The sequence below is a fragment of the Leptodactylus fuscus genome, chromosome 1 (genome assembly GCF_031893055.1).
Source record: "Leptodactylus fuscus isolate aLepFus1 chromosome 1, aLepFus1.hap2, whole genome shotgun sequence".
Taxonomy (NCBI): Eukaryota; Metazoa; Chordata; class Amphibia; order Anura; family Leptodactylidae; genus Leptodactylus; species Leptodactylus fuscus.
Window position 1 is genome coordinate 151,386,321 of NC_134265.1, and position 27,458 is coordinate 151,413,778.

The window sequence follows — 27,458 nt, forward strand, 5'->3', positions numbered from 1 at the left end:
TGGGCGGTAGACAGAGATGAGGGAAGAAATGTAGGGAGGTGCGGCATTATGGAGAGCCTTGTGGATGAGAGTAATAACTTTATATTTTATTCTATAATGAATAGGCAGCCAATGTAGTGACTGGCACAGACCGGAGGCATCGCTGTAGCGTCTAGCCTGATATATGAGCCTGGCTGCTGCATTCAGAATAGATTGTAGAGGAGAGAGTTTAGTGAGGGGAAGACCGATTAGTAAGGAGTTACAGTAGTCAAGGCGAGAATGAATCAGAGAGACAATAAGTGTCTTTAGTGTATCTCTGGTAAGGAAAGGGCGTATTCTGGAGATGTTTTTGAGGTGGAGGTGACATGAACGTGCAAGTGATTCAATATGAGGGGTGAAGGAAAGGTCTGCGTCAAATATGACCCCAAGGCAGCGGGCATGCTTCCTAGGAGTTATAATAAGGCCTGAGACTACAATGGATATATCAGGGACAGATCTGTTAGATGGTGGAAACAGTAGTAGTTCAGTCTTAGAGAGATTTAGTTTCAGATAGAGCGAGGACATGATATTAGAGACAGCAGAGAGACAGTCACTGGTGTTCTGTATGAGTGCAGGGGTGATGTCACGGGAAGATGTGTATAATTGGGTGTCATCAGCATAAAGATGGTACCTGAAGCCAAATCTGGCGATGGTTTGTCCAACCAGATCTGACTAGAACTGACTAGATCTCAGTCACCCCCTCGCCCCCTTCTCTCCTCCCACTTTCTCAAACTCAACATGAAGAAAACAGAGTTCATCTTCACCACGCCTTGCACAGCCCCTCTCCCTGACCTATCTATAAAAGTTAATGGAACCACACTTACCCCAGTCCTACGGATCAGTTGCCTTTGAATAACCTTGGACTCTGACATATCCTTCAAGTCGCATATCCAAAATCTCAACACCTCCTGCCACCTCCAACTAAAGAACATCCATCAAATCCATTGAATACGCTCCTTCCTCACCCCTGAAACTACAAAGATGCTAGTCCATGCCCTCATAATCTACTGCTTAAACTACTGTAACACCCTTCTCCATGGCCTCCTAGCGAATACTCTCGCCCCCTCCAGTCCACTTTAAACTGTGCTGCTAGCTTAATACCCCTCTCCCCCATTCTTCTCCCCTCTGCCAATTGCTTTACTAGTTGCCCAGTGAATTCAAATTACTAACGCTGACATGCAAAGCCATCCACAACCTGTCCCTTTCATATATTTCTGACCTAATCTCCCGCTACCTGCCCACACATGATCTCAGGTCCTCCAAAGACCTTCTACTCTGCTCTGATCCGCTCTTCACACGACCATCTCCAAGATTTCTCTCCTGCATCCCCCATGCTCTGGAGCTCCTTACCAAGACACATAAGACTGATCCCCACAATCACAGGCTTCAAGAAGGCCCTGAAGACTCACCTATTCAGGAAAGTCTACAATCCCCAAATACACTACTATCACCACACCACCATCTGAACAGCCTCTCCCCTGACCTTCTGTCTAGGGTTGAGCCAATCTGGAGATTTCAGGATCGTTTTTAAAATACGATTTTCGATCATTTTCCAGCCGATCCCAAAAGTTGCTCGATCGCCAATCAGGATCCGATCTTTCCCAATCCTGATTGCTCAACCCTACTTCTGTCTCTATCTCTTTTGCCTCATGGATTTTTGAGCCCTTTTGCGGGCAGGGCCCTCTATCCCGCTGTGTCAGTCGGTTATTGTTAGTATTATGAGACGTCCTTAACCCTCACACATAGGTCATGTCACTTATTTTTTCCGCTACTAGCTAGCGGAAAAAAAAGCAAGTAGCTCCCATTGAAGTCAATGGGAGCCATTTTTGAAGGTGGATTTTGAGGTGGGCATACCCTAAGGTTTTTTTCCTTAGCTTTTCAAAAACACATATGATTTTGAAGAAGCAGTGTTTCTGTAGCTCTTTTTTTCTGCAATGTGTGGATGGGATTAATGAAATCTCATTCACTTTGCTGGTACTGTAAATCACTGAATTTTTTCTACGGCATTACTGCAATATGGGGCCTTAGCCTAATACCCCTTAAAAACCTTTGATGTTGGATCACAATAAATATTAAAAACAATGTGTTTCTGATCTATAAACTTTATTATATATAAAAGAAATACAAGAGTTCATTTTCCATTTAGTACTTTGGCTGTAAATAATAATGCAGACTTTGGAGACTAGAGTTATTCAAGATTAGTGATATATTTATATGAATAACTTTCTCACATTAATAGATTGTATTAAAGATAATGGGGTTTGTTTATATGTTGTTTGTCCTCCATTTCTATCACATGATCACTCATCATGGCAAGCGAGGGCAACCAGAACAGTCTCATAGTCCCCACTGGTTTCATCCTAAAAGGAAAGAAAAATTTCATTACTAAAGATCATGGTCACTAAAAATAGCTCTTACCTTAAAGGGGTTACCCCTGACTTTCCATTGATGACCAGCCTAAGATTGCTGTTTGAAGGGACTGATTTCATGATAACTGTGATAACATGTTCATCAATCACATGACTTTAGTGCAGCTCAGCCCATTCAAGTGAATGAGACTGAGCAGCAATACCAGGTACAGGATTACACAACATACTGTATGTTGCTGTGCCTGGTATACAGTGAAGAAGTCACAGTGTTGACACATGCCATGGATGGTCTAATCATCTGATAGGTGTGAGTGCAAGGAATTGGTCCCCCACCTAAGAATAGGTCATCTATATTAAAGTCCTAGAAATCCCATTTAATCATTTGACAAATATTTCTCTAGCTCCTACTAAAACTGGTGGGATCTTTCGACAAAAATGTTATGTCTATGTGCATGCTTTATGAGCAAGTCTATAGGCTTATTTAAAAAAAAAAAAAAAAAAAAGCATAGAATGCATACCATAAGAGCTTCACGTAGAGATTTGCCAGTGAGTTTCTGGAACTCAGCTTTAATGCCTTTCATGCCAATTTCATGCTGTGAAACCATTATCCTAGTAACTACTTTGTCTTTAGATCCCCAGCCCTATAAGAAAAAGATATTGAAATGCATTGAAGTGCACATTACAGTGACAACAACATATGTTTGTTATGTGTGTCACTTTTGTAGATTTGGAGAACAACAACATTGAAATATTATGTAAATTTGGCCGTTGGTGCACTAGGGGCGGCCCTTCAGCTCCCAGAGCACTGCTCTTACTGCACATGTAGGATGGGTAGAGCCATAAAGTGGGAGAATCACAGGATTGTGTAAGAAGAAGATGGTATCGGTCTGAGTGGCAAAAGCAGTGTTGTAGGGAGCTGAAGTCTGTAATATGGTGGGGACAGATGAATATGCTTTGGCCGGTGATGATGAAGACACAGGTGCAGTCACAGCACAGAAATCAGACATCTGCCTGGTGTCCATCACATGACCATGGACTGTATATCACATGACCATGGACTGATTTTTATCCAGTGGAAGTAACAGAATGAATATCAGGAAGCAGAAATCTAGAAATCTCTGAGAAATTGATACAGAAAGTATATTGGAAAATTGTACAACTTTTATATTTTATTTATTTTTTACTTTATTAAACAAAAGATTTATGTTCTAAAACTGGACCACCAGCATAGTTCGTAGAGAAGCACTTCCCTATGGACGGACGGAATTTTTCTTCATTTATTAAATTGAGCTGGAACTACTGTGCCTCTCCAAAACATGGAGAAATGCAATAAAAGATATACTGGCTCTGCACCTGTGACTAGAGATTTTCTGTGGATTTAGGCTTGCTCAAATCTCGCTTTTTTCCCCGATTTTTATTGAATGTTAATTATTTTGGTAGGCGAAGTGACAAAAAAAATTGTGTCCCCTGTTGGATGAATAATTGTATATTTTATTGGTTCACACATTTTCAAATATAGCAATACCTAATATGTTTATATCATAGTGTTATACTGTCTTTAATATTTGTGTTTTTTGTTTTATTTTAGAAAACGTATTTATTTCTCTTATATATGTGTTAATTTGCCGCTTCCCTCCCCCCATGACTTCTCTATTGGTTCCCATTCACTTTCCACCTGACATGCCCTGCAATATACTCTCATATGAAACTGAGCTACAAAGTGTACCAAGTGTCAGGGTCTGGGGTTGCTAGGGGGGCTGGCATAGGCACAAAAGTCCAGTTTCTTTAGTCCAAAACAAAGGTAGAGTTTATTTTCACCTAAAATGTAGTGCAGCAACAAAAGGAAGCAATACAAAAATAGATACCTGCCCGGCTAGGCTCTAACTAAACATAGAATAGGTTACCTCAGCTAGAATAACAGAAATCAAAAGCCAGTAGAATCATTCAGAACACAGCTCCAAAAACATGACCTCTCTGTTGACTCTCCAGCCAAGCTCTGCCCAAAGTCTACTGCTGGAGCTGACATCTTAAGCTCCCTTGATGAAGAGACTCTAAACAGCTGAGTTGCTGCAAGAACAATCACAAAGTGTGGACTGGAGAGGGGTGGAATGACAGGTCCCACTGCCAACCTACCTGTCATTCCTAAAAAATCCAGCCCAATAAACAGAACTTTGAAATAACACTCAGCAGACAGAATTATCTGCTGTGAACCATTCTTTTTGGAGTTTTCAATCTCACCCACCTGAGTAGTCTAGGTGAGATGTACACCCCCTCCATGATCTGACCAGGCATCGGCTTACACAAGTTACTTTCTCTCAACATGATATCTATGTCTTCTGTCTCTGCAATCTGGTGACTGATGGTAATAAAAGGTTCCTATCACTGCATCACTATGGAACCCAACTCTGGATTATTTCTTAATGAACTACTGTGAAGTAGTGCAGCTAAATAAGATGTTCAGTGTCAGTATGTACAACGGTTTATCACATATATCACCTCCTGAGGAAGCCAACTTCTGTGGCGAAATGCGTAGGGGTGGTCCATCTACTTGTCAGTAACTTTTCTGAGGTCGTTGGGCTGACTATGTTTTACTTTTAAACATCATGACTACAGGTATTTAAACAGTCATTATTTGTTTATACTTGGTCTGGCTTTTTGTTCGCCCTGGTGATGTGTGATTTGAGACATGTATAGTCACATGTAGTATGAATGATATGACTTTCTCCATGGCGTTATAGTTATTAGAGGTTACTACATTTCTCACACTCTCTTTTAGGTATATCATGCATTGTTCCCTGTAAGTTATAGGGCTAAATAACACTATTGTGTATAAGATGTGATTGTGTGAGATATCTATTTTGGGTGGGTGTCTATACTTAAATGCATACCACTCAGTGGGTATCCTCCATTACTGGCATAACAAAGCGTTGACAATATTGATAGCTGTATTTAACATATATTCATTATAGTCTATCTGAACGTCTATATCTTGTATTCTTTTGTGTCTTATTTTTGTGTGTTTTTGGCAATATCCATCTGCCCTGCTGTATTGTTTGATTTTAGTGGTATTTATTTACCAAATATTTCAATAAAAATTCTTTGATATTTTTATATATAACTGATCTGACTGGTTGTTTGATTCAGTTGACTTGTGCTTTTTCCGTGTTATTTGCTGAACTGTTCTATCAAGTCAAGATTTATGATGTGAGGTAGTTGTTTATGGAATGCTCTAATACATATGATATGGATACATGCACTTCGGGTACATTATTGTTGTTGATGGAGTTGTACAGTACTGTATTGTATTATACTAAAAAATATACACTTACCTTCATTGCATTATTCAACTTTTCAGCAAAGAATGCAGGTTTGCTTACAGCAACTTTCACTATATGTAAAAACTAAGAATTATTGCCTCATTCTAGACCATAGACTAAAACCCAACTATGAATATGGGCTAAAATAACTATAAATAAAAATGCTGCATGCAATGGAGTGCAATGAATTTGTCTGTTGGATTCATACAATGTCCAAAAGTAAAAAAAAAAAAAAACCCACAAAACATCTTTATGTCTCAGAGAAATCTATATACACACAGGATTACGATTCTGTACTAACTTCGAAGTTGTAGGGATATGCAATACTTTTGTACGTGCTGCGTAATTTCTTATTTCTAATGACTGTACTAATAAAGTAATGAATAAACTCAGTATTGCACTTTGCACTTATATCTTTTCATCTAATGCTATATGATCTGTCATTTTCCTTTAGGCTAAGGCCCCACGTTGCAGAAACGTAGCTTTTTTTGTTGCATTTTTTTAGTTAAAGTATGGCTACAAGAGGAATTGGAAATCTATAGGAAGCTCTTATACTTCTTATTTTTGCTCAATCCACTCCTGGATTTGGTTCATAAAAATGAAACAAAATCTGCAACAAAAAAAGCTGTGTTTCCGCAATGTGGGCCCTTAGCCTTAGGCTAGTATACACAATAACAGTTATGATATTTGCAATTGGTTTTTATAGGAATGGGGGGTGTCTTAAATCTAGAATCAGGTTTGTGTCATAGTACTTGTAAAAACTTTATATCTATTCCTTATTTAGCATATTTCCAATGACAGTAAATACACATATAAAAATAAATATAGCATTACATACCAATAGACACCAAACAATTCTCAATATCTCCCTTCAGCTGTAAATCCAGTGCCTTGTTTAGGTCGTGTTTGCTGTACTTGGTTGCATAAATTTTAAATACTGCAAAATTGAATTTGTACAAAATTAATGTGAAATATTTATTATTATTTTCTGTGAATTTTTGATAATTCAAAACAATGTTAAAACAATGTTTCTCATTTATGGCATATTCTCCTATGAGGATAACAGGCTGGAGATCTGATTGCTCATCTCTGGGAGTTATAGAAAGAGACTAGTAAGCAGTATGTATGGAAGTAGCTTTATATTGGCAGCAAGGGTAAGGAAAAGTGTAGGGGGACAGAAAATTTATTGTATAACTACATTACTACTAGTAGTGGTAGTGTAGGTGAACAGCAAATGTATTGCATAACTATATTAGTAGTACTAGTGATAGTAGTGGTAGTAGTAGTAGTAGTGGTAGTAGTAGTAGTAGTGGTAGTAGTAGTAATAGTAGTAGTGGTTATCAATACCTTCCCTTAGATGAGCAAAGCTTCTCGTAATCAAAATCTCTAGGAATGTAGGCACATCAGCCTTTTTCTTATTTTCTCCTGCATCAAATAGTGCCTAGTAAAATATAGAACACAATTATGTATAATAGGGCTATTAATCATAAAATATAAATAAAATACCCAAAAACTATAATAGACATAAAATGTATTGACAATATAATTTACCTTGGCATCTTTGTCAGCCAGAGCCTCATTAACATAGCAGTCTTCACTACGTGCCCCCTAAAAAAAAAGTTAAAGCAATTCATTTTATTACTAAGCTACGATTTGACATCCACAACACATTTGCAAATTAATAGAAAATATGATGATATTTAATTGGAACATATTCAACAACGACATGTGTTAACAACACTATGGCATAGATTGTCAACTGCAGAAAGTTATCACACAGCACAAAGTCCAGTTAAACACTGCTACATCTGTACTCTATGGGTCAAACATGCCCCCCAAAAAAATAATTGTGTCACTTAGTGGCCTTTAACAGTTTCCCAACATCCATCATATTATTATGGCAGACATCAGGTCTCTAACCCCTTCCTGGTAGCCACCGTAATAGTACACCGGATGTCTGCTCTTTAAATATGGTGCCGGATCTGAGGCAGAGTTGGTGCCATAATCATCAGATCTCTGCTTTTCTATACAGCAGAGATTCAGTGGTAATGTCCGCGATCAGAGCCCCCAAAGAAAAAATACAAGACAATCTGTCCTGCAAAAAATAAGCCTTCATATTCCTCTGTTATGGCTTTTGGAAGGAAGGAAGTAAAAACCTGAAATTGAAAAATGGCTGTAGTGAGAAAGTTTTAAACATGGCAGCTGTTACAGCTGCATGGTCTCTACTGTATTATTGTAAGGAAGGTGCATGAAGAAAAATGAAGATTTATTTTTAATAAATAAGTTGAGCATGACTGTGAACCTTCACCCACTTTACCTGAATTTTTTTTTTCTACCGTATTTTCCAGCATATAAGACAACTTGGGGTATAAGATGATCCCAAACCTTTCCAGTTAAAATATAGTTTGGGATATACTTGCCTCTGTAATAGCAAAGCAGATGCTAGAGAGTGTTAGCGCCGTCGAGTCCCGCAGCATCGCCCCACTTCTTTCGCTGCAGGAAGTCAGCAGTGGCAGGAGTGTGGCGATGTTGCAATTCCTCTCCTCTGCCTCCCGTCAAAACAGACAGGCGTATACTGTATAAGAAGACCCCCGACTTTGTAGAAAATTTTCAGGGGTTAAAAAGTTATGTTATACACCAGAAAATACAGTATATAAGAGGAACAATTGCTTCATAAATTGCTCCATAAATAATACACCATGTGTGTCAATGTAGTTACACCAGGAGACATAAATTTATTAATAAATAATCTTCAAACAGCTCTATATCCCCTGCTATCTCCAACACCGTAGACGATAAAATGAGCCACATGCAGCCAAGAGAGTACAGCACACAAGAATTTGTAAAGCTATCATTGGGCTTAATGGAAACTCTAACAATCTCTTTGCACTGAGCTGTCCTTGTGGCAGCTATAGGAAAATGTTCAGACTCTATATCAGAAAGCAAAGAAATGGAGTTAAAGGTGTTATCCACTTTTGTAATATTGATGGCATATCCATAGATCATCAATACTAGATCTGTAAGGGTCTGCCACGAGGAATCTCAGCAAATCAACTGTTCAGGGACAGCGTGGCCACTGGTTTACATAACAGCAGCCATTCTGTTCACCCACTGTACAAAACTGATGTCTATCAGCAAGTGAGGTGACTGTGTCAACAGTGTAAACAGCTGATTTGCAGGGGTCCTGATAGTCAGACCCTTGCGGATCTAATATTTATGCCAAGTGGATAATCCCTTTAACTGTCTGAACTAGTGTTGAGCGAATAGTATTTGTCAAATACCTCACCGGGATAAAGAATGCGTGTAATCGGCCGAACACGCATTACTATGCCGGCGAGGTATGCGACAAATTCTGTTCGCTTAGCACTAGTCTGAACGCCTTCTAACCACATGTTCTATAGCAGTCTGCAATTATGGGGAGAATGCTGCTGTTATTTAGTAATGGACTAACCTTCAAGAGAGCCAGTAATGCCTTCAGAAAATCTCCAGATGTATCTTCAGTGATATCCTTTTCAAGATCATTCTTAAACACTTCAAAAACAAGATAAATAAAGTAGTATATCAGTATATAGACATCATATCAGGTTTATTGTTTGATTTAATAAATACCATACAAGTTAAACGTTTACTTTAACCTGTAAAAGAATCACGCTGTAGATGTATCAAATATCAGCTTGTCAACTGACTTTGACTAGTATATTTGACCTAGTCCAACTTATAGACACCATGGCTTTTGATGTCATTGTTATGCTGACAACACTCAACTATATCTTTCTGGCCTGCTATTCCGACCCTGGTGGAGATCCAAGGGACATGCATTGAGATAGTCAGTACCTATAAGTATCTGGGTGTGCTCCTCAATAATAAACTAGACTGGGCTGATCACCTGGAGGCGCTGCACAGAAAAGGTCACAGCAGGCTCTACCTGCTCAGGAGGCTGAGGGCCTTCGGAGTCCAGGGGACACTTCTTAGGGCCTTTTTCAACTCTGTGGTTGCTTCAGCCATCTTTTTCGGTGTGGCCTGCTGGGGGAGCAGTATATCACACAGGGACAGAAATAGACTTGACAGGCTGATCAGAAGGGCCAGCTCTGTCCTGGGCAGCCCCCTGGACCCAGTACAGGTGGTGGGTGACAAAAGGACAATGTCAGTGGTGAGCTCCATGCAGGAGAACAAATCCCACCCCATGTGTGAGACCTTGATGGCACTTAGCAGCACTGTAAGCGACCGTCTGCTTCACCCCAAGTGTGTGAGCTCTCTAACACGAAGGCCTAGCTGACAGATAGGGCGAGAGCTACAAGAGAGTTAGGGACTGGGGATTCTAAGGTGGTCACCCCTGCAGAAACCAAGGTGCAGCTGCAGACGACAAACAGGATGGGATGTGCTGGACAACGGACACGCAGCACAACACAATACAAAACAAGAGAATGAGGAGAGGGACAGTGGAGAGGTGAGGAAAGGGTTAACACAGGACTGGGGCAAAGCAAACTGGAACCCAACTTCCTCACAAACACCAGGACAGTGACAGGCAAACAGAACTGAAGGACAGGGCAGAGTAGAAGTGTGGAGGGGAAAACCAGACTCACACACAAGGCAACACTCACACCACTTCTAAGTAAGCTATAGTTCCAAAAACACTCCTCCACCCTGAGCCACAAATTCTATGTTGGGTACAACGAAAACCGGCAACAAGTGAAGCCAGCCCTCCTCCTCATACAGGTCCCAGAAATGTCCGATAGGACAATGGTAACTACCAACACCTGAGGCTCAATCTTAGGAACCTCAGGTATACTCCAAAGGTCGATATCAAATGTATAAACAGATGGTCCAATGGCAAGGAACCCACCAAAAGACCACAGAACACCAGATCAAATCCCCACCGAAAAAACATACAACCTAATCACAAGAATTCAGGTCATGACATCAGCTTTTACTAGTACTGTAAATAGATAGTTCATTAATAACAATTAGTTACAGTGTGGTTAACTGCTTACATACTTGCTTTGTAAGTTTCCTTAATCTGCTTCATTTGCTGGTTAGTTCTTGCTGTAAAAATTTCAATGATTGCATCTTCATCTGTCCCAATACCCTTTAAAAAAAAAATTTACATACAAATAGCTATTAATGCATCGTCTTCAAAGCATCTGATATCCATCAATATTCTTTTACTGGGTTTGTAGTGTGATCTAAAAACGTGCACATACTGAAGATGTGTTAGACATTGGCTTGCAAATGTATTCATACCCCTTGAACTTTTTCAAATTTTGTCACCTTACAGCCACAAACTTAAATGTATTTTATTGAGATGTTAAGTGATAGAGCAACACAAAGTAGCAGATATTTGTGAAGTGGGAGGAAAATGATAGATGGTTGTCATAATTTTACTCCCCTGTACTCTGATACCCCTACATAATATCCAGTGCAATCAATTACCTTCAGAAGTCAATTAGTTAATAGAGTCCAGATATGTGTCATTTAGTTTCAGTATAAATGGATTAGATCAAATAATAGTCATGTGTTAGAATGGCCCGGTCAAAGTCCAGACCTAAATCCTATTGAGCATCTGTGGTAAGACATAAAATTGCTGTTCACAGACGCTCTCCATCCAATCCGGCTAAGCGAGAGTTATTGTACAAAGAAGAATGGGCAAAAATCTCAGTCTCTAGATGCACAAAGCTGGTAGAGACAGACTCCAAAAGATTTGTAGCTGTAATTGCAGTGAAGTATAGATATAGGGGGGCTGAATACTTTTACATGTCACTTTTCAGAATTTATTTGATTAATATTATGAAAACCATCTATGATTTTCCTCCCACTTCACAATTATCTGCTACTTTGTGATGGTCTATCACTTAAAATGTCAATAAAATACATTTAAGTTTGTGGTTGTAGGGTGACAATATGTGAAAAAGTTCAAGGGGTATGAATAGTTTTGCAAAACCCTGTAGCTGAATAAGAAGCTTATCTAAATCTACTTCTAATCCATATCATGATGTATTGTAATATGATTTTTGATATAATCTTTGATATTTTTTTTTTATTATTTCATTATTCTTTTTATAAACTTTTGTCAAACGTAATAGTAAAGACTGTCAGCTGAATAGGGCTTATAGAGGTTGAAGCCTATGATACCGGCAACAATTTACAAGGTTAAAATAAACAAGCTACTGAAGAAAAAGATCTAATAAAAAGTAAAACATTTTGTCTCATATGAGAAATATCACAACAGTTTAATACCTTTGTGGCTGCTTTCAGTTGAGACGCATCAAATTGAGCTGGGGTCTTCAACAAATCCAGTAGCACATTTTCAAGTTTCCCACTGAGTTTTTTTTTTAGTTCTTCTTCCAGAATCTAGAAAATATGAAAAAGTTGTATCAGGGTTATTTCAGACACAGCTGGAGGCAATGCCGGCTCAGGTTTTTATGGGCCCTTGGGCGACAGAGCCTCAGTGGGCCCCCTTGTAAAGGATGCGGGGGAGTCGAGACACTGTGCGTCGCAGATGAAGCGAGTGATGTCATGCAGGAGTGTGGCGTCACCAACGCCATACCTCCCAATTTTTAAAGAGTAGAAAGAGGGGCAGAATGTGTGGCGCGCTCTGCGTGTCATGGCAAATTTAGCTCCACCCACTTTTATGTTGATTCCACCCATTCTCATTCATTTACTATATCATGTGCTTCCACACAGTATAATCCTCCTACAGTCATCTGTAAATTATATGCCCCCCTCCATCTCTCCCCCAGTTTCATATACACCCTTCCTCTGCCCCCAGTTTCATGTCCGCCCCTCCATCTCTGTCCCCAGTTTCATCACGTTCTCCCCCTTCATCTGCCCACAGTTTCATGTCCCCCGTCTCTGCCCCAGTGTCATGCTGTTCCACTCCTCCCCTTCATTTTCCCCCTCAGTTTCATTGGGCCACCTCCATCTCTGTCCCTAGTTTCATGCCGTTCTCTCCCCACCCCCTTCATCTTCCCCAGTGTCATGCCGTTCCCCCCCTCCCCTTCATTTGTCCCCCAGTTTCATTGGGCCCCCTCCATCTCTGTCCCCAGTTTCATGCCGTTCTCTCCCCACCCCCTTCATCTTCCCCAGTGTCATGCTGTTCCCCCCCTCCCCTTAATTGGTCCCCCAGTTTCATGGGCCCCCTTCATTATGTTCCACCTTAATATTTAATACAAAACAAACACACTCACCTTCCATCGCTCCCCCGCCGCTCCTCTCTCTCACTCCATTCACATACGCGATTAAAGCAGGAGCTGTGAGCTCAGCTCCTGCTTTAAAGCTGCAGCCCGGCTTGCGTGTGAAGGCGCGATGTGATGACGTCATCACGCCTACACACGCAAGCCGGGCCGGAGCTTTAAAGCAGGAGCTGAGCTCACAGCTCCTGCTTTAATCGTGTATGTATTCAGCTCATCGGCGTCCGTCGGACGCCGATGAGCTGAAATCGGGACAAGCAAGTGCTAGGGCGGGCAAGTGCCGGGGGGCCCCCAGAGGCTCTGTGGGCCCCGGCACTTGCCCGACTATGCCGTGCGCTGACGTCGGCCCTGGTGGAGGTTATGATGCACCTAAATTATTACATTATTTGTATTTTTCACCCTTTGTGTGCTAAGAATGCAGCTAGGAGCTGGTGTAGATTAGGGCTTTTAGTTCTGCCTGTAAATTTGCTGAAATGTGGTAGGCCACACTCATAACATGAGACCCCCAACCATATCCCACCTACTGTTCAAAAAATTATGTGGATGGTGCAAAATGATAAAAAGTGGAGAATCCAAAAAAATGCCACAATAAAGGCTCATTCATACATCCGCATTTTCCATGAACAGCATACGGATACATTTATTTCAATGTATTCTTTCATACGTCTGTTTTTCCCATGCATTGCACCAATTATTTATTTATTTTATTTATTTTTTTAAATCCCAAATGAGAATGTATCACAGATGCATTGCATCAATGAAAAAAATACAAAAAACAACTGATGGCAAGCATAGAAATACTTTGAATATAAAAAAAAATGTTTCACTTTTCTCTAATATTAGATTGATAAATCATGGACAGCACGTGAGCAAGGCCCACATGGCAAACCCTTAAGGGGATTGGGCTGTTATGGACACTTATCCCCTATACATAGGACAGGGGTGTCCAATCACTCAAAAGAACAGGGGAAGGAAAGCCTCCTAATTCCACCCTGTAAATGGAGCACCAGCGTGACTAGCTCTCCATTCACTTCAATGGGTTCCCATTCAGAAGGAGGTTTTAGTGGGACTTTCGGGGTCACCCATCCTCCTGATCACTGGGTGACACAGCAGTCGAACCCCCAGCAATCAGACACTTATTCCCTATCCTGTGGACAGGGGATGAGTGTCCATAATGGTAAGAGCTCTTTAAGGGTATGTGAAAGAGGACTGAAATGGAATATCTCATGAAGACAACCCTTGTTTCTACAATTGTGTACTGGAAATATTTTATATGAAACACTACAGTAATAACTATATCGGATAAGAAAATATAGCTAGCCTATGTTCGAATCAAGTGGTAGACACTTTATTATGAAGTATATTTTTTTCAGTATGCAGTTAGTAAAATGCTTTATAATTCTGTTGTAAGGCCTCACTCCCCCCCCTTCCCCCCCCCGAATGGACTACCAAACGCATTTGCAAGTGGTGTGCAGTGAAAGCACACAGACTCCATAGACTATAATGGGGCCCATGTGTTTTCACTGCACACCGCTTGCAAATGCATTCAGTAGTCCATTCGGGGGGTCCCCATGTGGAATTTCCAAACGGATTACCAAATGCAGATGTGAAGCAACGATAAGTGCAGTAAAAAAAAAACAAAAAAAACAGAGACATTCCTTTTCAACCTGCTTCTCCCACAGATGTTCTTGTAGTTTAGGAATAAAAAGCAGCTCTTTAACCTGTGCAGAGGATGTACATGGATCTTGCCTGTTATAGGGGGAACATTAGAGTCCACATGAAACACATTGGAGGTCCTGCATAAAATCCACCTTTATTGTGTTCATACCTTTCCTGTTTGTTTCTGGTAAGCTGCTTTAATCTCTTGACGCTGTTCATTGGTTCTCTTAGTTAAGATATCGATGATAGTTCCTTTATCAACATCTAGGGAACACAGTTATTAAAAGAAATATTAGTTGATGTTTAGATTTTATTAGTAGAGATGAGCGAGTAGTGTTCGATCGAGTAGGTGTTAGATCGAATACTACGGAATACTCGTACTCGATCGAACACTACTTGCTGTTCGAAGTTTAAGGTTCGATGCAGAACCAGCGTTGATGGGCAGAATGCTATACATTCTGCCCATCAACGCTGGTTCTTCTCTTACCTTTCCGAAGTCTTCTCCGCGCTAAGTCCCCACGTCTTCTTCCAAGTGGAATTCACTCTGCCTAGGCATCCGGCCTAGGCAGAGCCGACTGCGCAGTTGGCTCTGCCTAGGCCGGATGCCTAGGCAGAGTGAATTCCACCCGGAAGAAGACGCGGGGACCCTGCGCCGGGTGAAGACTTCAAGCAGAATAAAGCCCGACCGTCACTCGTGGACTTGGTAAGTATGATTTTATCGAATTTTGCGTACCCCTGAAACGAGCATTTCCCCCCCATAGACTATAATGGGGTTTGAAATACGTTCGAACAGTCGAACAGTGTGCGGCTGTTTGAATCGGATTTCGAACCTCGGACATTTTAGTGTTCACTTATCTCTATTTATTAGTATAACACATATATTCATCTGTATGTCAGTGTTTAGAAAGAAATAGATCTCGGATCATAGCCAATTATGTCATATGGTATACTGTATAGGAGTTATTGCAGCGACAACCAATATTCACGTCCCATATACTTTAACCATTTCAGTACCGGGCCAATTTGTGTTCCAGGACCAGACACATTTTCGGGTTTTTTTGTATGTGCGGTTTTGAGGGCTGTAACATTTTTCTCGTATGTCTCATTAATTTTTATTAATTTTTGCGTCTTTTTTCGGGGACACATAGGGCTTTATTTTTATGTTGTTTTTATTTTTGAATGTGTTTTAATTTTTTTATATCCAGGAAAATATAAACATAATAGGAGGGAAATTGTGTCTGGTTTTCACTTTATTTATTTATTTATTTATTTATTTATTTATTTTTATTTAATAACACAAAGTGCTACTGAAAAACTTTATAAAACAGTTTTTCCTCTCCATTACGGTAATTTTAATTTTTTATGGTGTTATTGGGGGGGGGGGGGCTATAACCTTTAATAACAGCATTTTATTTTATTTTTTTAATTATTTTAATAATTATTTTTTTTAATTATATTATTTTTTTTTTTTTTACTTTTTTATTATATTTTATTTATTTTTATTTTTTTCAGATTGTGTCCCCATAAGGCGATAAGAGACCTTTGGGACATCTGATCACTTTTTTTTTTTTGTTAGGGAGGCTGATTCCCCCTATAACTGAGGCTGCTACATTTAGCCTCAGTTGCAGGAAGAATCCAGCCTCCTGCACACTGTTCTTTACACTTACAGAGCTGATCTGGGTCCTGTAAGACCCAGCAGCTCTTGTAAGACACTGAGCCCGGTGTATCAAATGACCGCCGGGTCAGAGGGCGGCTGCATCATGGCGGCGCCCATAGCCGTGTATACAGCACTCATTGAGGCGGTCCAGAAGTGGTTAAGAACCAGAAGTAATTGAAGGCTGCTAGGCCACCAAGAAAAATCTGCAACGTACAGTTCCACATACATTACCATGTGTAATTCATGATTTGGTGGCATAAAGGCCACTGGACACATATAGATGCTAGGGCTCAAGTGTGACAGTATCTTTGTTAACTTTCTAATTTTGTATGTAAAATCATCTACAGTAGTCTGTGAAGATAAACATGAATAAAGAGCAGTGTACTTCTAAGCTGAACAGTATACCATTCTGAGAAAGCAGCATAGTGAACACTATTCCCCAACATGGCATACAAATATTAAAAAATACAATTTGCCCAACTAAATACTGTAAGCAAACTTTACCCATCATTGTAAGTGTTGGGGATTAGCCCAGGTTAGAGTACTCCTAGACTGGGATACCCTATTTGTTTATGCTTTTGTTCATTTGTAATGTTATATATATCACAAGATATTGTGTCATGAAGTGATATATGTATCTATAGATGTAGCAGTGTTTAGTTTTAAAGCATACCTATAATTATAAAATAACCTTTTATAAATGAATGGTACTGTTCTAGATATGAATATGGGCTCTGTATTCTTCAAGTGCTTTTAGTTGGTGGTATCTTTTACAGGGGCTCTATGGGAATTTTACAAGCAATGAAAGCTTGCTCTGAAAGACACGTATACCAATAGTAAGATTCAGAAGCTTATATTGCATATAGATATATGATTGGAAGTGTTCTGTGTAAAAACCTTAACTAGGATGGTTTCCCTGCTTCCCAGTTGGCTCCCCCAGGTGACCGGAGGCAGCCACAATGTAGTCATGCCAGTGGGACTACCCGCTACTACTATCTGTGTGAGAGAAACCAGCACTACCGGTAGTCAACCCTTCTTCCTTCTTATTGTGAAGAATTATCTCACTACCACCATCTTATGCAGATATTTCCCTTAAAGTCACTGTGTGTTTCTCTTGGGGGTGTTCTGCTGTATTCTTTTTAATTTTTTACATATATAGCTGTCTGGACACTTTTTTTAATGATCTGTAACTAGGGCTTATTTTTGGAGTAGAGTTTATTTTCGGAGTAGGGCTTATATTTCAAGCATACTCCAAAAATCCTGAAGAATCATGTTAAGGCTTATTTTCGGGGTAGGTGTTATTTTCAAAGAAACACTGTATGTCTATAATTAGCCAAGGTTCGGGACAGTGTGCCCAGCCCAGGATATTATAGATTGGATTGTGTGTTTCTAACTTTGTTATTAAGGATCCGGTCAGGATAGGAAATTCTTCAGAGAGTTAGCTGCTTGGTGTTTGTACTGCCACTTTATTTAGATAGATTTTTTAATATTATCTATAGATATTTAAATAAAGTAACCAACTTCTTTACATACTTTGTAGTGCTGGGGATTTTTAACAACAATTATATATACAGATCTGTATCTCTCCCATAAATTGCAACCTTGAAAGACAGCACTTTGCACCTTTCCCCCACCCACTACAGGGTGGCTACACTTAGACACAGATGGGATAGTTAGCATATCCTTTGTGTTATTTTATCATGAAACAATGTTGCTTTTTGAAAAGTTGCTTAACTTGTGATACACATGTCTAACATGTTGAGTCAAGTGGACAGGCAAGGAAGGGCACATTTGTATTGCAAATAGTTAACAATTGTTGGTTATTAATGTTCCAGTTGTGGCATACTTCCTTGACTGAAGGATCGTGATGGCCCTTTGAGCTATACCTCTCTTTGGGGGATGTTTGTCCATGTATGTGGCTAATCAGAGTCTGTTATGTGATATTATTTGAAAGAGATGCTTGTCCTGTGTCCTGTTAAGCCATAGATCTGTTAGTGCACAATTCAGCTCATGTTTCCTGCTATGTAATGTTCCTGTGTTCTCTTTGATCTGTGTTATTTTGTAGTTATGCTAATCAATCCACTTCAGTTCCTGTTCCTGTTGTCTGCCTTCCCCCTGGTCAAACATGGCAGTGATTTTGTTACCTTACGAACAATAGATGCCAGAGGAAGAGGAGGAAGGCTACACTAAAGCCTATAAAGGCCTGGGTCTGGGAGACTTCTGGGTCACTCAGCAAGGAACCAACTTAGGGATAGCTGGGGTGTCCATTCTGCACAAGAAGATCTTGCAAACTTTTTCAAGAACCACAAAATCTAAAGTATCATTCTTTTTGTATTCCCTCTTATTTTTTATAGCTGTTTGTATTGTGTGCGCTGTGTTATCTCTCTATATATGTAGTAATGAACCATCTCGGTATTAAAGTGTTAAGGTTACTTTGTGTATGCTCTATGAACCTCTATTACCTTTTTGTGGTGTGTTTGAGACACCCTGTGAGTGAGGTCTCCACTGAGTCGGTAAATCAATGGCGGTGGCAGAATTTGCAGTGTGGGGGTGTGATTTATGCTCAATTTTCTGCCTGAGAGAAGGGTGAGTGCAAGATTGAGCGAGTGAATTGGCCCTGACAATCGCACCCGCATCACATGTTAGGACGGCCCATACGTAACAGGGATGGATTTAAGTGATAGATGGAAATGAAGGAATATATGTTAACACAAAAGCATTGTGCTGTGGCTTTCTCTGGGAGGAGCTGGAACTTAATAGTCTTATTGGACTAGATTTGGCACAAAAAGGTCCCATCATGAAATGAGGCCCACTTAGTGAACGGAAGAGTGAAGACATGCAGCTGAGTAGAGATGAGATCTGAATCAGACTGTGGCAATAGTGACTCCTGGGGTGCGAGAAAGGAAAAGAGGATAGCCAATCCTGGCAGTAGCTCTTGTGGCTTTGTTCATGTGCCCTGAGCATAACACCCTTACCGCCATACTTTTATTTAAAAGGAGTGGACATAAAAAGGATTTTGTGATCTGATTGAAAGCCCCACCCCAGCTATATATATTATGCCTTAGCCCTGTAATACAGGGCATACTAATGTAAAGTGAACAATGCAATCCACAATGGTAGAGTGAGGCTTTGAAGTCTGTATCCATTTTGTGAAAATATTCTATTTACATTACATGTACTGTACATTTGACCATAAATGCAATATTTACATCATTTGCTTTTACAGACTTTATACAGTTAGTAGTTACAACATCATAAATGTTACTCTTACCCTTCGCAGTGATAGCCTTTTCCAAAGCATTTACATCTTCTGCAGGATTAAACCTAGGACGAGGTTTCAAATCTGATCCTCCGTGCACTCCTTGGGCTTCCTTGGAGTATGCATAATATATACAAGGACATCATTTTTGTTAGAATAAATGTAAATTTTAGCAATAAAATATGCATTAACAAGAGCATGTCAAAAAGGAAAATAGAGTAGGTGTTTGTAAGGATAACCACCATATGCATCAGTGTACTATATTTGGGCATAAGAAAGATGTGAATTTGCAGTGAGTTTAATTTCATTTTTGTATTTATAGTTATGTTGTTTCCATCTTACATTGTAAAATGTAATTTTAGGACAGTAATTTTATTTTTAGGATAAATGTAATTTTAGGACAGTTGTATGGGCCTGGCATCAATAGATTCAAGGTTTTTTTTTTTTATATATATTTGCTGCTATTTGTGATTATTTTTATTTCTGATTTGCTGAATTACTCCTGAAGCACATTGAGGTAAACTATACCTCAACCTATATTATTATAATATTATAGTTTCCATAAAGTGATGTATATTTTTTAGAGATGAGCGAACAGTAAAATATTTGATATTCGTTATTCGTTTCGAATAGCCGCTCAATATTTGACTATTCTGCTGTACATCATGTCTTATACTCCTGTCACCTCCAGAGCTGTACTCACTATTCTGCTGTTACATCATGTCTTATACTCCAGTCACCTCTAGAGCTGCAGTCACTATTCTGCTGTTACATTATGTCTTATACTCCAGTCACCTCTAGAGCTGCAGTCACTATTCTGCTGTTACATTATGTCTTATACTCCAGTCACATCTAGCGCTGCAGTACACTATTCTGCTGTTACATCATGTCTTATACTCCAGTCACAGCCAGTTCTGCTACATCTGAGATGTAGCAGGGTTCAGCACACAGTCAGCTCTGCTGCATCTAAGGGTGTAGCAGAGCTCAGCGTGCGCTCAACGCTGCTACATCTCATATTTAGTAGGGTTCAGCACACACTCAGCTCTGCTGCATCTGAGGGTGTAGCAGAGCACAACGTGCGCTCAATGCTGCTACATCTGAGATCGGACCAGAATGGAGACTGCTGTGGCCCGATCTTAGACTCCACCTCCTCCGGCAGAACCAGCGTTGATTGACCGAATGCTGTACTCTGTATCAACGATGGTCAATGCATTCCTATGGGAAAAAGTCAGCTCGCGCATATTACAAGATGAGGGATCCTGACGAGATAGAGCCCCAAAGAGCTGTGTGAGTAACATTCCCACCTAAATAAAGGTAATCCCTAGCTAACCCTGCCTGTAAATCTATCCCTGTCTCACAGTCACATAGTTCACAGTCTCATATGAACCGGATATTAAATCCACTGTTCGTATAAATTGGAGGTCACCTGATTTAGCCAGCCAATTACTTTTTCCGATTTTTTTTCGATGTCTCCGTTGTCGTAGTTTCTGTCCCACCTGCCCTGCACTGTTATTGGTGCAAAAAAAGCACCAGGGAAGGTAGGAGGGGATACAAATTTTTAGTGCATTTGCCTCGTGGTATTCGATTGTAATACCTCGAACAGCCTGATATTCGATCGAATACCTATTCGATCGAACGGTGTTCGCTCATCTCTAATATTTTTATTTGGAAAATTAGTCTAAATAAATAATAGGAATTCTAAACATCTTTGATATTATTACTATTATACACATCGTAAAAATGCACTGTCATACTTACAGTATAGCTCTCTTGTGTTGTTTGTTGAGCTGCTTGTAGCATTTGTTGAACAATAGAATACTGTTGTTCCTCCATATTTCTAAAATAGGAATAAATAATGAATAAAAAAATAAAAATGCAATCTTTTTTTTTTTTTTTAATGTAGATTGTGACCCCAGATAGGGATCACAATGTTCATTTCTTTTCTTTCATTTAAGTATGTCTTTGTAGAATGGGCGGAAATCCACGCAAACACAGAGAGAACATACAAACTCCTTGCAGATGCTGCTCCTGGCGGGATTTGAACCCAGAACTCCAGCGCTGCAGTGCTAACCACTGAGCCACCGTGTTGCCCCAAAATGCAATCTTTTGAGACAAGAAATGGTTATGAATTTGCAGGAACAATAGCATGGATGAATGTAGATCCAGTATATTCCAGGGAAAAAGAAAAAAATAGCACAGTTAGCTCATTCAGCTTACATTTCCAAAAACAATTATGGGTCCATATTTATTAATAGTGACATATTTTAGATCAATAAAATGGAAAAGTGTACTTTGCAAGAATTGCACCTAATTTATTAAAAGATTTGTTTGATATGTTTGGTGCATTTGCAAATATCAGTTTGAATGTCTCCTTATTACTTTCCTGAGCAGACGTACACTGTAGCACTAACCTGCACCCGTGTTAACATTTGCCTTTGATAACTGAATCTAGAAGTACATTTAGGCTAAGGCACCATGTAACGAAATGCAACTTAAAAATGCTGCAGAGAAAAAAATGCAGCAAAAGCGTGTTGCTCTTAAATTTTTTATAGAATTTTTGCTGTATTTTCTCTGTTTTTTCTTCCCCTATTAATTCTATAGGGAAAACATCTACAGCTAAGCTTAATGTGCTATATTTTTCAGCCTCTTTAGAATCTTACACTAGGTTTACACTAGCGTTCTGGTTTCCATCCATTTAAAATGTGGTTACCCACCTGATTTCTGCCTTTTCTCTCCGTATATTTTAAGTGGAATGGAGGACAGAGTCTCCAAATGGACACACAACACTAGTGTGACCATAGTCTTAGCCTTACAGCTTTTCTAGACTGTTTTCTCTTTTTCACAAATGTTGTAAGTGTTTACATAAATTTAGCACAAGTTTCAGAAGTTTTGAATTTGTGCCATTTCTTGCAATATCATTAATCAGGCACTACCTACTTTTAGTTCTAAGGCTGAGACCCCTCATTACGAAAACGCAGCTTTTTTGTTACAGATTTTGTTGTGGTATTTTGATCTAAGGCCAGGAATGGATTGAGCAGAAGGTAGAAGTATAAGAACTTCCTAAATATTTACTATTCCTTTTGTAGCCATTATTGTCTTTGGTTCAAAAAACAATAGCAAAACCTGCAGCAAAAAAAAAGCTGCTTTTCCGCAACGTGTAGCCTAAGGCTAAGGCCCCACGAGACGACCCACAGCTATAAAGCGCTGCAGTAAAAAACACAGAGGAACGCATCACAGTTCTTCCCGCAGCGCTTTAAACAGAAAGTTCGCTGAGTTTTCCTCCTCAGACTTTCAGTTACAGTTATATTTACTGGGAAGCCACCGGCGTTTCCTTTGACATGCTGCAATTTCCAAAACCGTGACAGTTTCGGAAATCACAACGTGTCTTCACCACAGTTTTTACCGTAAGGTTGGCATGGGATTTGCAAGAATCACATCCACTTTGCAGTTCCTGTAAAACACCGCGATTTTTCCCACGGCGTTTCCGCCACGGCAAATTGCAGCGTTTCAGGCCTGTGGGCCCCAGACTAAAACAGTAAAAATTTGTAACATCCTGGCCTAAGAAAATAATTTGTCCATGACATCATGGCATGAATAGTTTATTGCATAAGAATGTGAAGGTAGCATACAATCCACTCAGAATATCCATGTATTATAATCTAGTGCCAGAGATGTTTACACAAATCAGCTAAAATGGAGGCTGTCACATATAAGCATGGAAAAAGCAAAGATGAAGTATCACATAACCTCAAGGGTCATTCAAATTTATCCATTATGTCTTGCAGGTATCCATCATGACCAGGACAGCCAATCATGAGGGACTTTAAGTCTGAGGTGACAAGTGCATTGTTATCATCAACAATGGGATGCCTGTTACATAGCCATGCTTTCAGATCTTCTCTATCAAAGCAAAATATGGGAATACGTCCTGCTTCAGGAAGGTAGTCATATCCAGGTTCACTTATAGTTATATTGTGCCCTTCATTCAGCAGACATCCTTGCCCTGAACTCACAAACTTCTCAGGCAGCAGACTGAACCAGTGGTAGGAACTGGCCTAGTGTGCTGAGGTTGCCCAGCCTCCAGTGCAATATCTGCCTGTATTCAGTGAGGCAGGTGGCATCATAACAAAGCTGATGAAATTAGATAACAAGGATCAGTCAAGGCGTTTATCCAAGAGGATTTTCACACACCTCCATCTGATGCTCTAGATTAGATCTGCTTCTGCTGATAGTGGTTGAGAACTGGCTATCACTGGCACATTGAAGACACTGCTACTGCCTGACTGTCCTTCATGTTCTATGCTGTCCTGCCACTGCTGCCATTAAAGGGACTGTCCAGGAAGTACATTTTTTTTCCCTGGATGCTGTGGAAGTTTAAATAAGTGTAACTGATGTACCAGTTACTTTCCTTAAAGGGGCTCTATCAGAAAAATTATGCTGATAGAGCCCCACATATGCGTGAATAGCCTTTAAAAAGGCTATTCAGGCACTGCTAAAGTTATATTAAAGTACTCCCCCATTTTAAAATAAAACTCTAAAAAAGAATATGTTACTCTTATCTATCGTGCACGGTGGGCGGGCATTCAAGGTCCGACGTCATCTTCAGCCACGCCTCCTCTTCCAGCAATGTCCTCTTGTCCCATCTTCCTCTGGCGCTCGCGAATTGCCATTGATAAAAAATGGCGCGGGTGCATGCGCAGTAGCATGCCGCTACTACTACTGCTACTACGCATGCACCCTAGCCATTTTTTATCAATGGCAGTTTGCGAGCGCCGGAGGAAAACGGGACAAGAGGACATGGCTGGAAGAGGAGGCGTGGCTGAAGATGACGTCGGATCCTGAATGCCCACCCACAATAGATAAGAGTAACATATTCTTTTTTATGGTTTTATTTTGAAAACAGTGGGGTAGTTTAATATAACTTTAGCGGTGCCTGAATAGCCTTTTTAAAGGCTATTCACGCATATGTGGGGCTCTATCAGCATGATTTTGTTGATAGAGCTCCTTTAAGCCACTGAGGCTGCTGACTGGCCTCAGCGGTCATGTGACTGGATGAAGGTCTTCTGTCAGAACAAGCCTCTGGGCACTGCTGGACCAGACAGCGACTGGGGATACTGGAACATTAAGGACAACCTCTTTAATGCTACTTTGCACCACATCGCCAGACAAGTACAAATAAGACAAAAAAAATTTAAAAAAACATTGCTTCTTTACTTTTCGTGCTACATGTATTCTCCATAATGGGATCATTTTTAGACAACTTTTGTAAATAAATAGATATATAAATAAACAAATAGAGAATGAGATAATATTTGGACTATTTTTCAATTTAAAAAAATGTCTCACTGGCTTGAATCCATATATCCATATTCATATCTGTTGCTGTCAATCACCTACAAGCCTACAATCACGCAAGATATAAGATAAGATATAAGATATAAAAAAAGCCCTTTTTTTTTATTTTTAACGGCTGGCCCAGGGCTGCATTAGGATCTAATCAGGTTAATGGAGGCTATTCATGTGACGGGATTTTTACAGTTAGGTTCAATTTTTTTTAAGGTTATGTTCAATTTTTGTCCATATTCCCGGCTTCTTCAATACACTAAAATGTATGAGGAAATAAAATACTAATTGTATAAATGATCTGGTTTACAGATCTACAAGCCTGAGTTATGTGCAGTAGAGCTATATCCCTGTTATACAATAAAAGGCAGATGTCAGAAACTTAAATGCACTTAATTTGTTTGTTCTGTACCCGAAACCAAGACACACCCTCTGGTTAGATCTTAGCATCCTTCTTAACTTGCTGTGAAGTAACTTCATTCAATAGATTACTGAGGAGTCATCAGGAGTTTTTATTGCCACCCATATGGGCTAATCTAGTCAGTTAAAGAAAATATTCCTCTAACCGGTTTCTGTGTAACAAAAGCTTTCTTTGAAGTCCTGTAGGCTTCCTTATATGTAAAGTATGATGCAAAATATTGTACGAGTAATCTCATCCACTTATTCCCACTGACTGTAACTTTAAATTCACTTCATTTCTCACTTTTTCCATTTTATTTTCCCTTAGGTAGATGGAGGAATGGGCGAAAACAGCAATTTTGCCACTATTTGTTGCATTATAAAATGTGTGCTATTTATTAAGTAACATAATGTAAGGTTTTCCACAACAATCCATCAGCAGATGGCAATTGTGTTGCAGGGGCTGATGTGGGAGACAGTAACAGAAACAGAAGCAGTGCTATTCCCTGTCAAATAAGGGATTAGTATCAACTGTGTCAACATCTCACCTTGCTCACTATCCACCTCTGTGTTCCTACTTGCAGCTGTAAGTGAGTGAGGTGCGGTTCACACTTGCGCCCGGTGTCCAGTTTGTGCATTTGGGCGGTCAGTTTTAAAACCCATTCACTTGAATGGGTTTGTAAAGGTGCCAGCCTGTGTGCGTCTTCTGCTTGTCCGTGGGGAAACTTTTTTTTTTTACCTGCACACAAAGTCGAACATGAAGGACTTTGTAAAAAAGAAAATGATTTCACCGCAGAGAGGCAGAAGGCACACAGACTGTCACCTTTACAAACCCATGCAAGTGAATGGGTTTTAAAACTGACCACTGGGTTTCCGTCCTCTGTCCAGTTTCGCCGGGGCAGAAGACAGAAACTTGGCGGAATGCACAAACTGGAGAACGAGCGCAAGTGTGAAAGCCCTCTGAGGTGAAAAGGGAGGAGCCCTAACAATGGAAAAGCTGCTCTGCAGTTCAACATCCAAATAAAAAGCGGCCTGTCCTTTACGCTACAGCCGCACATGGTGTAAAACTGTGGCATTTTCAGTCACTATAGAGTGTATGGGATTCTAGCGAATTCCATCCCCACAATACGGGAAAATACATGCTGCAAGCATGGTGTGATTTTCAAAAGTGTTGCGATTCTGGAAATCGCAGCATGTGAATTATACTTATGGCGGTTTTCCTATTGGTATAATGTAAGAAGACTTTCTTTGAAAAACACTGTGAGAAAAACAACAATGCGTTGCTTCCACGTCTGTTCCTACAGCGTTTTTTTTTTTGCTGCGGGACACTACATAGAGCCATAGCCTTAGGCTATGAAAAGACATTACAGTAACGTGAAGTAGTTAAGATAAATATTAATTTACAGTTTACTCTATCTAAAGAAAAAAATATCCAAAGATTCATGTTATGGTCCTATCCCCAATAAAATCCAAAAAAAGACAGCACCTCACAGGTTGCAGAAACGGAAAAAGAGAATTGCAGTGTGTCAATTATACGTACAGAACCGCTGGCATTTTCCGTATAGGTATAACAGAGTCAGAAGGTTCACAGAGGAAAACTCTGCAGAATTTTTATGAAAAACGCTGCGAAAGAAAATTGATGCCTTTCTAATACGGTCTATTCTGAAGGGTTTTTGCATGCAGCTTGCTATGTGGGGCTTTAACCTTACTGCTTATGAATCCTATATTAACAACCGATAAACACATAATAAAGAAGTGGATGTTGAAATAAGTCTGTTCTGAGTAATTGTGCATCCACTTGTGTGCGACCAGTTGTGCAAGACAGTGAGTTAAATGTCTGAAATGGAAAAATTAAGGTAATCTATAGGAAATAGATGAATTAAGCATACCTTTTTATTACACTTGGCTTCTGTCTTATTCTCTAGGTGTCAGCTGGACAAATGTTATGGCATTATGTGAAGATCACTGTTTTTATAAGTTTTATGGGCCACACCTAAGATTAAAAAAAAAAAGCTTTAGCAATTACGCATGGCAAGAAACATGTTCCAGCAGAAGAGTGCTTAAAATTCTTGTTGTTTGAACACTGGCAGAGAGTCAATTACAGTGGATCTTATCTGTATGTGTATATATATATATATATATATATATATATATATATATATATATATATCCTATTAATATTATAAATGTGAAAGTTTGTGAGTTAGGATGTTTGTGGGTTTGTGTGTTCGGATGTTTGTTAGTCAATCA

The 27,458-nt window shown here is 39.7% G+C and overlaps 1 protein-coding gene across 1 annotated transcript; it reads right to left on the bottom strand.

The window, feature by feature from the left end:
* Positions 1-2,161: 2,161 nt before the first annotated feature.
* On the bottom strand, positions 2,162-27,170 carry LOC142210105 (annexin A1-like). The gene is made up of 13 exons (XM_075279135.1): positions 27,098-27,170; positions 21,225-21,303; positions 19,479-19,578; positions 14,720-14,814; positions 11,939-12,052; positions 10,700-10,790; positions 9,156-9,235; positions 7,256-7,312; positions 7,052-7,145; positions 6,543-6,641; positions 5,717-5,775; positions 2,906-3,028; positions 2,162-2,378 (listed from the first exon to the last, which is right to left on the bottom strand). The coding sequence occupies exons 2-13, from the start codon at positions 21,297-21,299 to the stop codon at positions 2,319-2,321; spliced, it is 1,047 nt and encodes a 348-aa protein (XP_075135236.1). The 5' UTR covers positions 21,300-21,303; positions 27,098-27,170; the 3' UTR covers positions 2,162-2,318.
* Positions 27,171-27,458: the final 288 nt, after the last annotated feature.

Bases quoted from the DNA above. Each gene is read 5' to 3' on its own strand.
- LOC142210105 (XM_075279135.1), bottom strand. From the start codon at position 21,299: ATGGAGGAACAACAGTATTCTATTGTTCAACAAATGCTACAAGCAGCT. The intron at 12,053-14,719 runs GTATGAACACAA...CATATTTTCTAG, and splicing joins ACCAGAAACAAACAGGAAAG to ATTCTGGAAGAAGAACTAAA. The intron at 6,642-7,051 runs GTATTGATAACC...TCAATTTTGCAG, and splicing joins CTTTGCTCATCTAAGGGAAG to TATTTAAAATTTATGCAACC.